Source organism: Cheilinus undulatus, linkage group 23 (genome assembly GCF_018320785.1).
Source record: "Cheilinus undulatus linkage group 23, ASM1832078v1, whole genome shotgun sequence".
In the NCBI taxonomy this organism is placed as follows: domain Eukaryota; kingdom Metazoa; phylum Chordata; class Actinopteri; order Labriformes; family Labridae; genus Cheilinus; species Cheilinus undulatus.
Genome location: NC_054887.1, coordinates 29,596,989 through 29,609,236, shown reverse-complemented (window position 1 = coordinate 29,609,236; position 12,248 = coordinate 29,596,989). Strand labels below are relative to the sequence as shown.

Sequence of the window (12,248 nt, the reverse complement as noted above, 5' to 3'; positions counted from 1 at the left end):
ATGTCTTTGGACTCAAGACAGTCAGATATGATACCACATTGACTGTGCTGGATGTCACATGTAGTATGAATAGTGTAAACGTATGTGGTTTCAAACCATTTTCATCACCTTGTTTTTTTAAGGTTATTGCTCCGGAGGAGATTGTTGATCCTAACGTGGACGAGCACTCTGTCATGACCTACCTGTCTCAGTTCCCCAAGTCTAAACTAAAGCCTGGTGCACCCCTAAGGGCAAAGACGCTACATCCCAAGAGGGCTAAAGCCTTTGGACCAGGTAAGGAAAGACAAAACACCAGAATCAAGGTGGACCAACAGGCCAACCTCCATCTTTGGGGTTTCTGTCTTTGCATCAGCTAATATAGGCTGGTCTTTACCAGGTTTAGACTACACTCTTGACTGAACCAACATCCTCTCATGTCTCTTTCAGGTATCGAGCCTCGGGGTAACGTGGTTTTGAAACCAGCAGAGTTTCTTGTAGAGACAGTAGAGGCTGGACTCGGAGAAGTTCTGGTTTATGTGGAGGATCCAGAGGGGCACACAGAGGAGGTGAGAACACACAATACTGTTTGACCAAACAAAACACGGTAAAGCAAAACTTAGTGTTCACATCTCATTGTGTCTTTCAGGCTCGAGTGATCCCCAACAACGACAAGAACAGAACCTACTCAGTAGTCTACCTACCCAAAGTGGAGGGGCTTCACAAAGTAAGGATAAATCCTGGAAAACTTCTGGGTGGTCTTTGTAAGCAAATGCGCCTGGGAACTTGAAAAAGTGGTTGGAATATTCATTATGGTATTTTTGAAGGGGGGTTGTTTTAGGCACTGGTCAATAGTAATTACTTAGCCAGTGGGAGTGCTGGTCAACTAAGCCACTTTATTGAGAAAGTGGTGGGATTGTACGCACAGAATCCAGGCTAGACATTGCAGCAGACTGGGTCAGACATTGCAGCAGATTGGGTCGTTTGCCCCTTGCAATTATGGGGGACCTCTCTGTTGGTGATGATTTTGTTTCTATTGTATTGCATCATGAATACTTGATAAACTAGCTGGTATCCATTGAATTTTCAACTGATGTTCCTCTTAAAAGATATATAATTTACATCATACAGTACAGTGCAGAACTTTAAGGGAAATTTGGGCCAAAAATTGAGGTTGAAATAAGGTGTGCAAGTAAGCTCACCTGAGGGCACAGGAAGGAGGATTAACACAGCACCTGTTGTTCTCCAGATAATATTGCATATTACCAGGTGCTTGAGAAAAAAACAGTTGAAAGAAATAATGATGTCCACACCTTCAGGGTGTAAGGGGTGGGTGTGGAGAGTCAGCACTGCCTAGGGCACCACCTGGGCAGGTAGTAGGTTTGCCACAAGCCCCAGGTCATGCTGTGGACACCCCATGAGCCTAAAAACTGCCAGCAGTATCCGTGCCTATCATGGGGGGGGGGAAGGTCAGGCACGGATACTGCTGGCAGTTTTTAGGCTCATGGGGTAGGTCAGGACAAAAGAGATGCCATCAAGCTTGACCTTGGCTGTTAAGCAGCACACGTGTCAACATATATCGAGCTTGACTCTTGCCATCCCACCCCTTTCTCAACCCTAGGTTGTGGCCAGTCATGCTCTGTGATGAATCCTAAACACCCGAAATGTCTAAAACATATGCACACGTCTTGATTTGACTACTTTGTTACTGTGAAAATTCTTGTGTCCACCCAAGTATCAGCACTTCTAGGACTAAGTGACTCTGCTTTTAAAGTTCAGTAAAGTCTTCCTTTTACCGTAAGGTAATTGATTTCATTAGTGACACAAGTGAACCACCCTGACAGGCCTGGTTGTGACTGTTCCTCCCCAGGTGAAGGTGCTGTTTGCTGGCCAGGACATTGACAGAAGTCCCTTCATGGTGAACATTTCGAAGGCCATGGGTGACCCAACCAGAGTTCAGGCCCGCGGGCCGGGACTGCAGCAGATGGGCAATGTAGCCAACAAACCGACATACTTTGATATTTACACTGCAGGTAAACTTGTATCCATGTGTATTTACTTTTACCAAAGAAAGCGTTCTGACTTGTACTTCCATGTTTACACTGATGGAGAAATTGTCAACCCAAGCTTTAGCTAAAGTTCCCTCGTCTGAATTTGTTCCGTTGAGTGTCACATTCTTGTGTTTGGATGTGCATCCATCTGTCTTCCAGGGGCGGGGGCAGGAGATGTAGGCGTCATCATTGTGGATTCAAACGGGCGGAGGGATACAGTGGAGATTGTCTTGGAGAACAAAGGGGACAGTATATTCCGCTGCACCTATGTCCCTGTCCTGGAAGGAGCACATACTGTCTATGTGACCTTTGCTGGGCAGCAGATACCCAGAAGCCCTTTCACTGTGCACATCTCAGAAGGTGAGGGTTGACTGATTCAGATCTATCACTAGACATTGTTAACTGTGTCATTGTTGAAGGTAATTTTGGTTTCTTAAAAGTTTAAGACTTCAATGTATTCTGACTCAGTTCCCACGAAACAATAGCAAGAAAATAAAACCAATAGTTACTCTAACCTCATCCAGTAAATCATCTTATGTGATAATAATGTTTGACCCGACCTTAGTAACCAACATCTCCCCCTCAACTGCATCTATTTCTAATCAAACTAAGCTTTTATTTCCAGTATGTTATGTGATCCTCAGTCTGATGGGACAATAATTGCTCTGATCTTCAATATTGCACCCTAGATTTCATTGACTGAGCCGAGAGTCTGCCTAAAGCGGTGGACTCTGACTTGGAAGCTTATTGACTGGCCTTAACTTGGTTCTTGCCTGTCTTTGATGTCTGATTGGGCCTTGACTGTGCTTTGGACTGCCCTTCAAGAAGAAGAAGAAACCATAAGGCTGGCTTTTTCACTTGTTTTTGGACTCAACAATCTTCTTTGAGATTGTGTTTGAAATGCTATTGAATGTGACTTTGGAAACTGACCTTGACGTGTCTCTTTGCTTGGCTTGGAACTTGGCTTTTACTTGGGCTACCTTGCTACCTAGGTGGATGGACTGTTGGATTGCCTGTTTTGAAACTTGCACCTTGTTTAGCGTCTTGATTTTTTTGGAACTCTGACTTTGTACTCCCTCAGAAATTATTTGTCCGTTGACCTGGACTAAGTCAGGTGTGACATGAGACTGGTGACTTTTTGCCTGTCTAGTCTAGATGTCTAGTTCACCTTGCAAGTTCTGCTAATGTTGCAAAGCATGAATGTGTGCTTTGGAATACTTTGGAACATTGTTTGGCTTGGGAAATGAACAAGGATCCTAATGGTCTGATTAAGCTCAGTCAAGATTCCATTTTTATTTGCTAAGTGGTTATCTGAAGACACTTTGCAAAGGGGACAGGTCTAGACCTTACTTTTCAAAATAGCTACAAAGTTCCAACATTAATCCACCATGAGCACAGCACCAAGCAACATTTAGCAAGATTTGACTTGGGGCTCTATAAAAAACAGAAGTTACCTTTTTTGAATTGGACTTCAGCTCTTATATGGCAGAAGACTTGGATACCTTTGATTTTAAACAGCCAGTCTTAGGGTACTTTCACACTAGGGGCCTGGTCCCAGATCTGAGTGCACTTGAGCCCAAAGTCCAGTTTGTTTGGGTAGTGTGAATGCAAACAAACTGCGCCCAGGCCCGGGCCTGGGCTCACTTGGGGAGGTGGTCTCGGGCGCGATTCAAGTGGACTCTGGCACGGTTTGGATGAGATGTGAATGCAACCGCGCTAAGATACGGGAAAGAGTGTCGTATCAGCTTAATGACATCATCGTAAAAACTAAACTTCTTTAACAGCGTGACAGTTTGTTTACATTTTTCCTCAATAAAGGGTGGGAATCAACAGAATCCAGCCAATAAATGGTTTGGTGTGACTCACCTTACAGATGAACACAAGTTGGAGTCAGTGAGAGGAGGTGCAAAGGCAATAAAAGTCTCCTGTCACCTCAAAAACCTGCTGTATCTGCGCAGCGCAAGCCCATTTAATCCTCCGAGCTGTAGTAGATATGCAGATACGAAGAGCAAAGTTGCTGGGATCTTAAAAAGTGATTTTAAATCATCCATGGCTGCAGGATGGACTTTTTGCCAGGTCAAAACAAAAAATAATCTTCACTCAGGTCATGAACCCATTGGTTGCCATGGTAGCTTCTTCTTCTTTCTCCTCCTTTGCGGGGTTGTAAACTAGCTACATGCATACCGCCACCTACTGTTTCAGACAGCAGGTGGCGCCCTGGCACGGTTTGATGTTGTTAGTGTGAAAGCAAGCCAGCGGGGGGAAGGGGGAGGGGGAGGAATCATGCCATGGCGCTGTTCGAAACAACAGGGCCTAATGTGAAAGCACCCTTATTTTCATACTTGTTTTAAGAGCTCTAGACTTAACTAGAAGCTTGATTTAGGAAATGACTTGTGACTTGGCCTCATAGACAGTTGGTATCTAGATATGCAATTTGTTGGGACTTGAATCTTGGACCTTGATGTCTTGACTTAAACTTGATTCTGGACGTCTGTCTTTGACTTGTAGACATCTGCACCACCTTGCATATGCAGTGGCCTTTGCTGTCAGTAGGTTGATCGGACTGTTGCATTTCTTGTCTTTTACCTTGAACCTCCCTTCGGCACTTGGTCCTATTTAGATTTGACCCGAGACTTCCTTTGATTTGAAGTTACCAATCTTGACAGGAAGTTCCCAGTATGTTTTGACTTGAAGCCTTGAAAGACCTGCACAATCTTGAGGTTGTACCTCCTGCCCAGTGGACTTGGTCCCAGAGTTGAATGACTTGACTTAGAACAACTTTTAGGTATGCCTTTGGATTACCACCAGCTTTAGAGGCTGTGGCTCTGGTAGAGTGAGTCATCTTTCATTGAGAGGGTTGCTGGTTCGATGCCACATTTAGCAGTACAGTTGTTGAGGCATCCTTTGGCAAGACACCGAACCCTAAATTTCCTCCAGTGGCATAACCAGTGATGTGTAGATAGGTATGAATTACTGAATTTGCTGATATGGTTGGCACTACCTTGAACTCCCTGCCACCAGAGTCTGAATAGGTGCCTTTAAAGATCTTTAATGGGTCAGAGGTCTGGAAAACAAATGCATGTCCATTAACCACTGGAAAATGGGAACTTGGCACAGAGCATATTGTACAATCTTTTTTGGTGGTCTGTTTGTCCTTATTTGGCTTAGATCTTGGAATTGTGCATGTACAAAACCAGTCTTGACTTTTACCCTTTTACTTTGGACTTAATTTGGGACTGTGGACTCGCAGTCTTGATTTGGGAATTGCTTCGCTGAGACTTGACCACACTCTTTTTACTTGGGACTACTTTTTGTCACGACCTTGCTGGCCACACCACTGCCCTGGTCTGGTCACCCAGCTGTTCACTGCCCTGGAGTTTTGGCGCTCTCTGTCCTCTCACTTTCTGGTCACAAATGTATCACCACTGTTGTGCCTTCCTTCAGTTTTACAGAGCATCCAACCTCCGGTGTCTCCGGTGCATATTGCACCTCAGCCCATACACACCCCACCCTCAGACAAGACAAGGAGAGCCCCCCCACCAACACCACCCAAACCCAGACGACCAAGTTAGTACAGGCTGGGGGCGGGGGTGGGGTCTGCCTGGAGCCTGCCTGCGCTAGCCTGTTGTTCTTCCACCTCAACATAAATCCATCCCTGCCTCTGACCCTCCGCGGGGGGTTTCCAGCTTTGAGCATGTGCAGCTTTGACCTGAGCAGCTTTTTCTTCTCTTGCAGCACACAAACTGCGTGGATGTGGGCATGTTAGTGAGCCTGATCTGGATGATGGGAGGGTAAATGATGAATTCCTAATGATAGATTTTTCAATTCAAATATTCACTGAATTTATCCCAAACTCATGAGCAGAATCCTCTAGTTTCTATCATCCAGAGAGGGATTTGATTATGAGCGTATCTGAGTGTATGTTGTGTTTTTTACATCTGTACCTGGAGGCAGAACCAACCTACTCTGGTTGACTTGGATGGACATTTCAGAGAAACAGTGGTGGATGTTTCTATTCTACCAACCAGAATTTATTCTGGAAAGATAGCAAAATGTTTGAATTCCATCAATTAGAGCACTAACGTAATTAACACTGTTAATGGCTTAGTTAAAAAACAGCAAGATATTCTCATTTCAATCAATAACTGCGCATCTGTAATACAAAATAAACACATCAAATTAGAGTGCCTCTACTCCTCACACTTCACCATCATCATTCTCCACATTTTTCCATCAGCTTTCCCTCTTTTCTCTTATGCAACCCAACTCTTTCACTCAGGCCATGAACATTCTTTCTCAAAACTTCATTTTCAAGTCTTTCATTCTTAAACCTGCAGGTCGGAAATTTTCATCTGTTAGACTCATTGTTTCATCTTTTCTTCATCTTTGCTGTTTTTTCCTTCCAGCCTCAGTAAACTGCTTCTCTCAGCCCGATCAGCTGACTAACAGAGATAAACCTGCAGCCTTCTTTATGTGTTTGTGTGTGGATATTAAGTCTGTTTTCACTATGTTATTGTAGACCATTGGCTTACTTTTGCTGTTAAGTTTAGGATAAAAGATTAAATGAGTAAGTAAGTAATTTAGAATAAGAGAAGAGTAAAAACTATGGCAAGTTTATGTTTAGCCATAGAAAATGAGAGATATGCCAACACATTTGCTCATTCTTGCAAAAAGTTGACTAAATTTCAGTGTTTTGACCACAGGTCTTCTTCAGTGAAAGTGTTTTGAACATTGGGGCCCATATGTGGGAGCCCATTTGTAGGTGTGAACCCATATATGGGTGTGACCCCCAAGGCCGCCCATATGGGGGCGGATAAAGGGGAGAGCTTTCCAAATGAGGTGCCCATGGAAGTAAGGAAAATCCTGGTGCATTGTAAAATTAAGCTGCGAGAACCTGAATAATAAGCACTCTTACAAAAGCATCAAAACATGAACTTTATTTTTGCTGCAGTAAATAAAGCCTAATTATAAAAATGTAAATCCCTTTTCTTAACCGAAATTCCCCTTCTGTGCTGATGTTAACGATGCGCATGGGCAAACTGAACAGACAATAAAGTAGAGACAAATGAAATGATTTTAAGGGAAAAATGATGAACTAATTGGAAATAAAAAGGCAAAAATTGGTTAAAAGGTGTACAATGTGTCTAGAAATGGTAAAAAGCAGTTAAAAATGGCAGAAATTGGTTAAAAGAGGCAAAAATTGGTCAAGAAAGACAGAAATGGGAGGGGAAAATGGTGAGAAGTAGAAAAATTGTGTAAAACACAAAAATAGGTCAAGAAATGGTTCAAGAAAGGTTAGAAGGGGCAAAAATGGGGGCAGAAATGGTGAAAAACAGCTAAAAGATTTTCAGAAACAGGTTAAAAGAGGCAAAAATGGGTCAAGAAAGACAAAAAATGGCAAAAAATGGGAGGGAAAATGGTGATAAGTAGCAAAAATTGGGTAAAAAGACTCAAACATTGGTCAAGAAAGGCAAAAAGGGTGAAAAGCTGTTCAAAAGTGGCAAAATATGGGTCAAGATAGGAAAAAAATGGGCAAAAAGATAGGCGGGAACATGGAAAATGTGGCAAAAATTGATTAAAAGATGCAAACGTGTCAAGAAAAGTTAGAATGGGCAAACATGGCTGGAGAAATGGTGAAAAGTGGTCAAGATGTTGCAAAAATGGGATTATAGAGGCAAAAATGAGTCAAATAAGGCGAAAAGGGACCAAAATGGGTGGAGAAATGGTAAAAAGCGGTTAAAAGTGGCAGAAATGGGTTAAAAGAGGCAAAAATTGGTCAAGAAAGACAAAAAATGGCAAAAAATGGGAGGGAAAATGGCAAAAAGTAGCAAAAATTGGGTAAAAGATTCAAAAATTGGCCAAGAAAGGCAAAAATGGGTGGGAACAGGGTGAAAAGCTGTTCAAAAGTGACAAAATGTGGGTCAAGATAGCAAAAAATGGGCAGAAAATGAAAGGGAAAATGGGAAAACCTGGCAAAAATTGGTTAAAAGATGCAAACGTGTCAAGAAAAGTTAGAATGGGCAAAAATGGCTGGAGAAATGGTGAAAAGCAATTAAAAGTGGCAAAAATGGGTTTAAAGAGGCATAAATGAGTCAAGTAAAGTGAAAAGGGGCAAAAATGAGAGGGGATATGATGAAAAGCAGTTAAAAGTGGCAGAAATTGCTATACAGAGGCAAAAATGGGTCAAGAAAGGAAAAAGGCAAGAAATGGGAGGGAAAATAGCGAAGGTGGTAAAAATTGGTTAAAAGACATCAAAATGCAGCATAAAAAGTGGCAAAAAAGGAGAGGCGAAATGGTGAAAAGAAGTTAAAAGTGGCTCAGATAGGATGAAAGTGGGCAAAATAGGTCAAGAAAGGAAAAAAGGGGCAAAAAAAGGTTTGGGAAATTGCAAAAATGGGTTAAAGAGGCAAAAACTGGTCAAATATGGTAAAAAGTGTCAAAAATGGGATTTAAATAGAAAAAGTGGAAAAACTTGGGAAAACAGGTAAAAACAGTGATGGAGAGGGGGTTAATGATTGTTGTGAGTAGTAATTTCATCATCAGAACTCCATAACAGTTTGACACACTTTTCAGCTCCTAAATTAAGTAACTATTAGCCATGATGCGAGCCCCAAGGCTACTGATCCAACACACATAAATCAGTATCATCAGTAGATCACAGTTGGGGAGGGTCCTTTCTCTGGGTTGGTCAGGCCTGGTGGCTCCCATTATTATCAGCTATAACCCAAAGAAGATGCTTTAGGCAATAAGCAAGTGTGTGGACAAACCTCTCTTGAGTTGACTAGCCCTACTTGTGACATTTGTACAACCACCTCTATCTATATGTAGGATTTTACAAAAGAAGTAGTTGTTAGTCTAATTTTTTCAGTTAAAAAAACAGAATACCAGTCATATATATATATATATTTATAAGAACGTCACTCTAAATTTCAGCAGTATTATGATGTAACTGATGAAATTTTAACCAGTGTCTCATATCCTTACAGCATGTAATCCAAATGCCTGCAGAGCGTCAGGCAGAGGTCTGCAGCCGAAGGGTCTGAGGGTGAAAGAAGTGGCAGATTTTAAAGTTTACACCAAAGGATCTGGCAGTGGAGAGCTCAAAGTCACCGTGAAGGGACCAAGTATGTTGGCATGATTCTAAAACTCAATAAACACAAAAAATATCCCTTTTTATCCATCAGTATGCATCTGTAATGCCTGATAATCAGGACTGACGGTGATTGTATTTTGTGTTTGGCATCCAGAAGGCATGGAGGAGCCAGTGAAGGTTCTTGAGATGGAAAACGGACTGTATGAGTGCAATTATTACCCTATCATGACTGGAAAATACATCGTAACCATTACGTGGGGAGGACACAGCATCCCACGCAGGTAAGAAGTCATGCTCATAATGACTGAAGCCAAAAGAAAAAGCTCTAATTACTGTGTCTTCTAAATTCAAGCCTGCAAAAATGATATTTGTTATTTATATGATCTGATATTTGTCTTTTGCCATTAAAACTGAGGAATTAAACGGGGATACCAACCACTGATTTACCCTCCTGATAAGTCTTCCTTAATATAATTCAGAGCATTAAATTCTAATGTATGTGTTTTTGTGTGTTTCCAGCCCGTTTGAGGTCTTTGTGAGTGAGGAGGCGGGGCCTCAGAAGGTGAGGGCTTGGGGTCCAGGTCTAGAGACGGGGATGGTTGGAAAGAGCGCTGACTTTGTGGTGGAGGCAATTGGGACGGAGGTGGGAACACTAGGTACGTCTAAACATCTCCCCTGCAGCTCTGAATCAAAGATAGTTGGCGAAGGCGTTACACCTGAAAAAGGTGAAGTGGTTGATTTGTCATTGTCACAGATATTGTCTGGGGTCTGATATCTTAATAACAATCATACAACTTAGGCGCCACATGAGGAGTGCTATAAAAAGTTCCATAATCAGATCTTAAAACCATGTGTACATGTGCTTGCAGGTTTCTCTATCGAGGGGCCCTCTCAGGCGAAGATTGAGTGCGATGATAAAGGTGACGGGTCATGTGATGTTCGATACTGGCCGACTGAGCCAGGGGACTACGCCGTGCACGTCATCTGTGACGATGAAGACATCAAGGACAGTCCCTTCATGGCTCACATCCTCCCCGCTGCCAACGACGTCTTCCCTGAAAATGTAAAACCACAGTTTTATCAATCATTACAGGTGTTTTTGACTGATAACGCAGAGTTAAACCCACAGTGTTGAACTATCTCCCCTCCTCAGGTGAAGTGTTACGGTCCAGGTCTGGAGCCTCTGGGCTGCATCGTCAACAAACCGGCTGATTTCACCATCGACACCCACGGAGCCGGCAGAGGAGAGCTGAAGCTCTACGCTCAGGTGAGAGCTCAGAGGCCTGCTCGCGTCATGCTCTGGTGTGTGATTATGATAGTGGTCATTTGAGATCTGTTGTTGTATTTCCAGGATGCAGAGGGTTTCCCCATCGACATTCAGATCACTGATAACGGAGACAGCACCTACTTCTGTGTTTACATTCCCACTAAACCCATCAAACACACCATCATCATCACCTGGGGGGAGGTCAACGTCCCCAACAGCCCCTTCAGGGTAAGAAACCAAACCAAAATCAGCTATAAATACTGAAGATAGCAATCTGCAACACTGCTGGAGCTTTGTCCTAATGGCGTGTTGAGAAAAATAAACACAATCTTTTCCTCTATATTAAAGTAAAAGCTTTTTCTTAAATTTGTGAACACACGTTATTATGACTCAGGTGACGATAGGAGAAGGCAGCCATCCAGAGAACGTGAAGGTTTATGGTCCAGGTGTGGAGAAGGCCGGACTGAAAGCCAACGAGCCGACGTACTTCACTGTGGACTGTAGTGAGGCTGGACAGGGTAAAATATCCTCACTCTTCCAATTTGGATAATTTTTGACTATTACTAAAACTTTTAACCCATTTTTGGCACTTTCAACCTATTATTGTTAGTTTTAACCATTTTTTTCTCCAATTTTCAACCATGTTTTGCCAGTTTTTACCTATTTTTGCCACTTATTTTTACCTTTTGTTGCTACACCTTGCCCATTTTTATCCACTTTGAACCTTTTTTTTCTTTTTTTTGCCAAGTTTTGCCACTTTGAACCTATTTTTTTCATTTTTTGCCAATTTTTGCCTCTTTTGACCCATTCTTGCCTCTTTTTAACCCCATTTTTGCCAATTCAAACCTATTTTTTTGTAATATTTAGCAAATTTTAGCCACTTTTGACCTTATTTGCCACAATTTAACCTCTTTTCTGCTACATCTTGCCCATTTTATCCACTTTGAACCCATTTCTTTAATTTTTTTGCCAATTTTTTGCCACTTTTGACCCATTTTGCCACTTTTTAACCTCTTTTTTGTTGCTTCTTGCCCATTTTTGCCACTTTCAACCTATTTTTTTATATTTAGCCATTTTAACCACTTTTGACCTATTCTTGCCACTTTTTAACCTCTTTGTTGCTACTTCTCACCCATTTTTGCCACTTTGACCTATTGTTTTCATTCTTTTGCCAATTCTAACCACGATTTAACCTCTTTTTTTGCCACTTTATAACTTCTTTTGTGCTACTTCTTGCCAAATTTTGCCACTGTGAACCCATTTAAAAAACAATTTTCACCAATTTTTGCTACTTTTGACGTATATCTGCCACGATTTAACCTCTTTTTAGCTACTTCTTACCCATTTTTGCCATATTGAACCTTTTTTTCCCACTTTTAATCTATCTTTCACAACTTTTCACCCATTTTGCCACTTTAAACCTATAATTCTCTTTGAAAACATCACATTTGATGACATTAAGGCTTGCCATCCTTGTTTTAGGTGACGTCAGCATTGGTATCAAGTGTGCTCCGGGTGTTGTCGGTCCTGCAGAGGCCGACATCGACTTTGACATCATCAAAAATGACAACGACACATTTACAGTGAAGTACACGCCTCCAGGTCCCGGTCAGTACACCATCATGGTTCTGTTTGCAGATCAGGTGAGGATGCATAGGTGAATGGTGAGCTGTTTCTGGAAATGTTATCTGTTAAATTGAGATGTTAAAAATTCTATCTTGCTACTTCAACAGGAAATTCCCATCAGCCCCTTCAGGATAAAGGTGGATCCTTCTCATGATGCAGCTAAAGTCAGAGCGGAAGGACCAGGACTCAACAAGACAGGTGAGCATGTTGAGCCCTTGAAAGAACAGTTATAGTT

At 42.1% G+C, this 12,248-nt stretch overlaps 1 protein-coding gene across 6 annotated transcripts in view; it reads left to right on the top strand.

The window, feature by feature from the left end:
• LOC121505703 (filamin-C-like) overlaps window positions 1–12,248 on the top strand; it is a 77,359-nt gene that overhangs the window by 31,021 nt on the left and 34,090 nt on the right. For 3 of the 6 annotated variants that reach the window (XM_041781219.1, XM_041781218.1, XM_041781223.1), the window contains exons 4-18: window positions 123–273; window positions 427–545; window positions 626–703; window positions 1,847–2,009; window positions 2,187–2,387; window positions 5,472–5,594; window positions 9,014–9,151; window positions 9,275–9,401; window positions 9,640–9,776; window positions 9,990–10,183; window positions 10,274–10,387; window positions 10,472–10,615; window positions 10,782–10,905; window positions 11,870–12,030; window positions 12,121–12,211. In XM_041781219.1, coding sequence (XP_041637153.1) covers window positions 123–273; window positions 427–545; window positions 626–703; window positions 1,847–2,009; window positions 2,187–2,387; window positions 5,472–5,594; window positions 9,014–9,151; window positions 9,275–9,401; window positions 9,640–9,776; window positions 9,990–10,183; window positions 10,274–10,387; window positions 10,472–10,615; window positions 10,782–10,905; window positions 11,870–12,030; window positions 12,121–12,211 — 2,065 coding nt within the window. The remainder of the gene's footprint in view (window positions 1–122; window positions 274–426; window positions 546–625; window positions 704–1,846; window positions 2,010–2,186; window positions 2,388–5,471; window positions 5,595–9,013; window positions 9,152–9,274; window positions 9,402–9,639; window positions 9,777–9,989; window positions 10,184–10,273; window positions 10,388–10,471; window positions 10,616–10,781; window positions 10,906–11,869; window positions 12,031–12,120; window positions 12,212–12,248) is intronic. The other 3 variants (XM_041781221.1, XM_041781220.1, XM_041781224.1) reach the window with 1 other exon arrangement.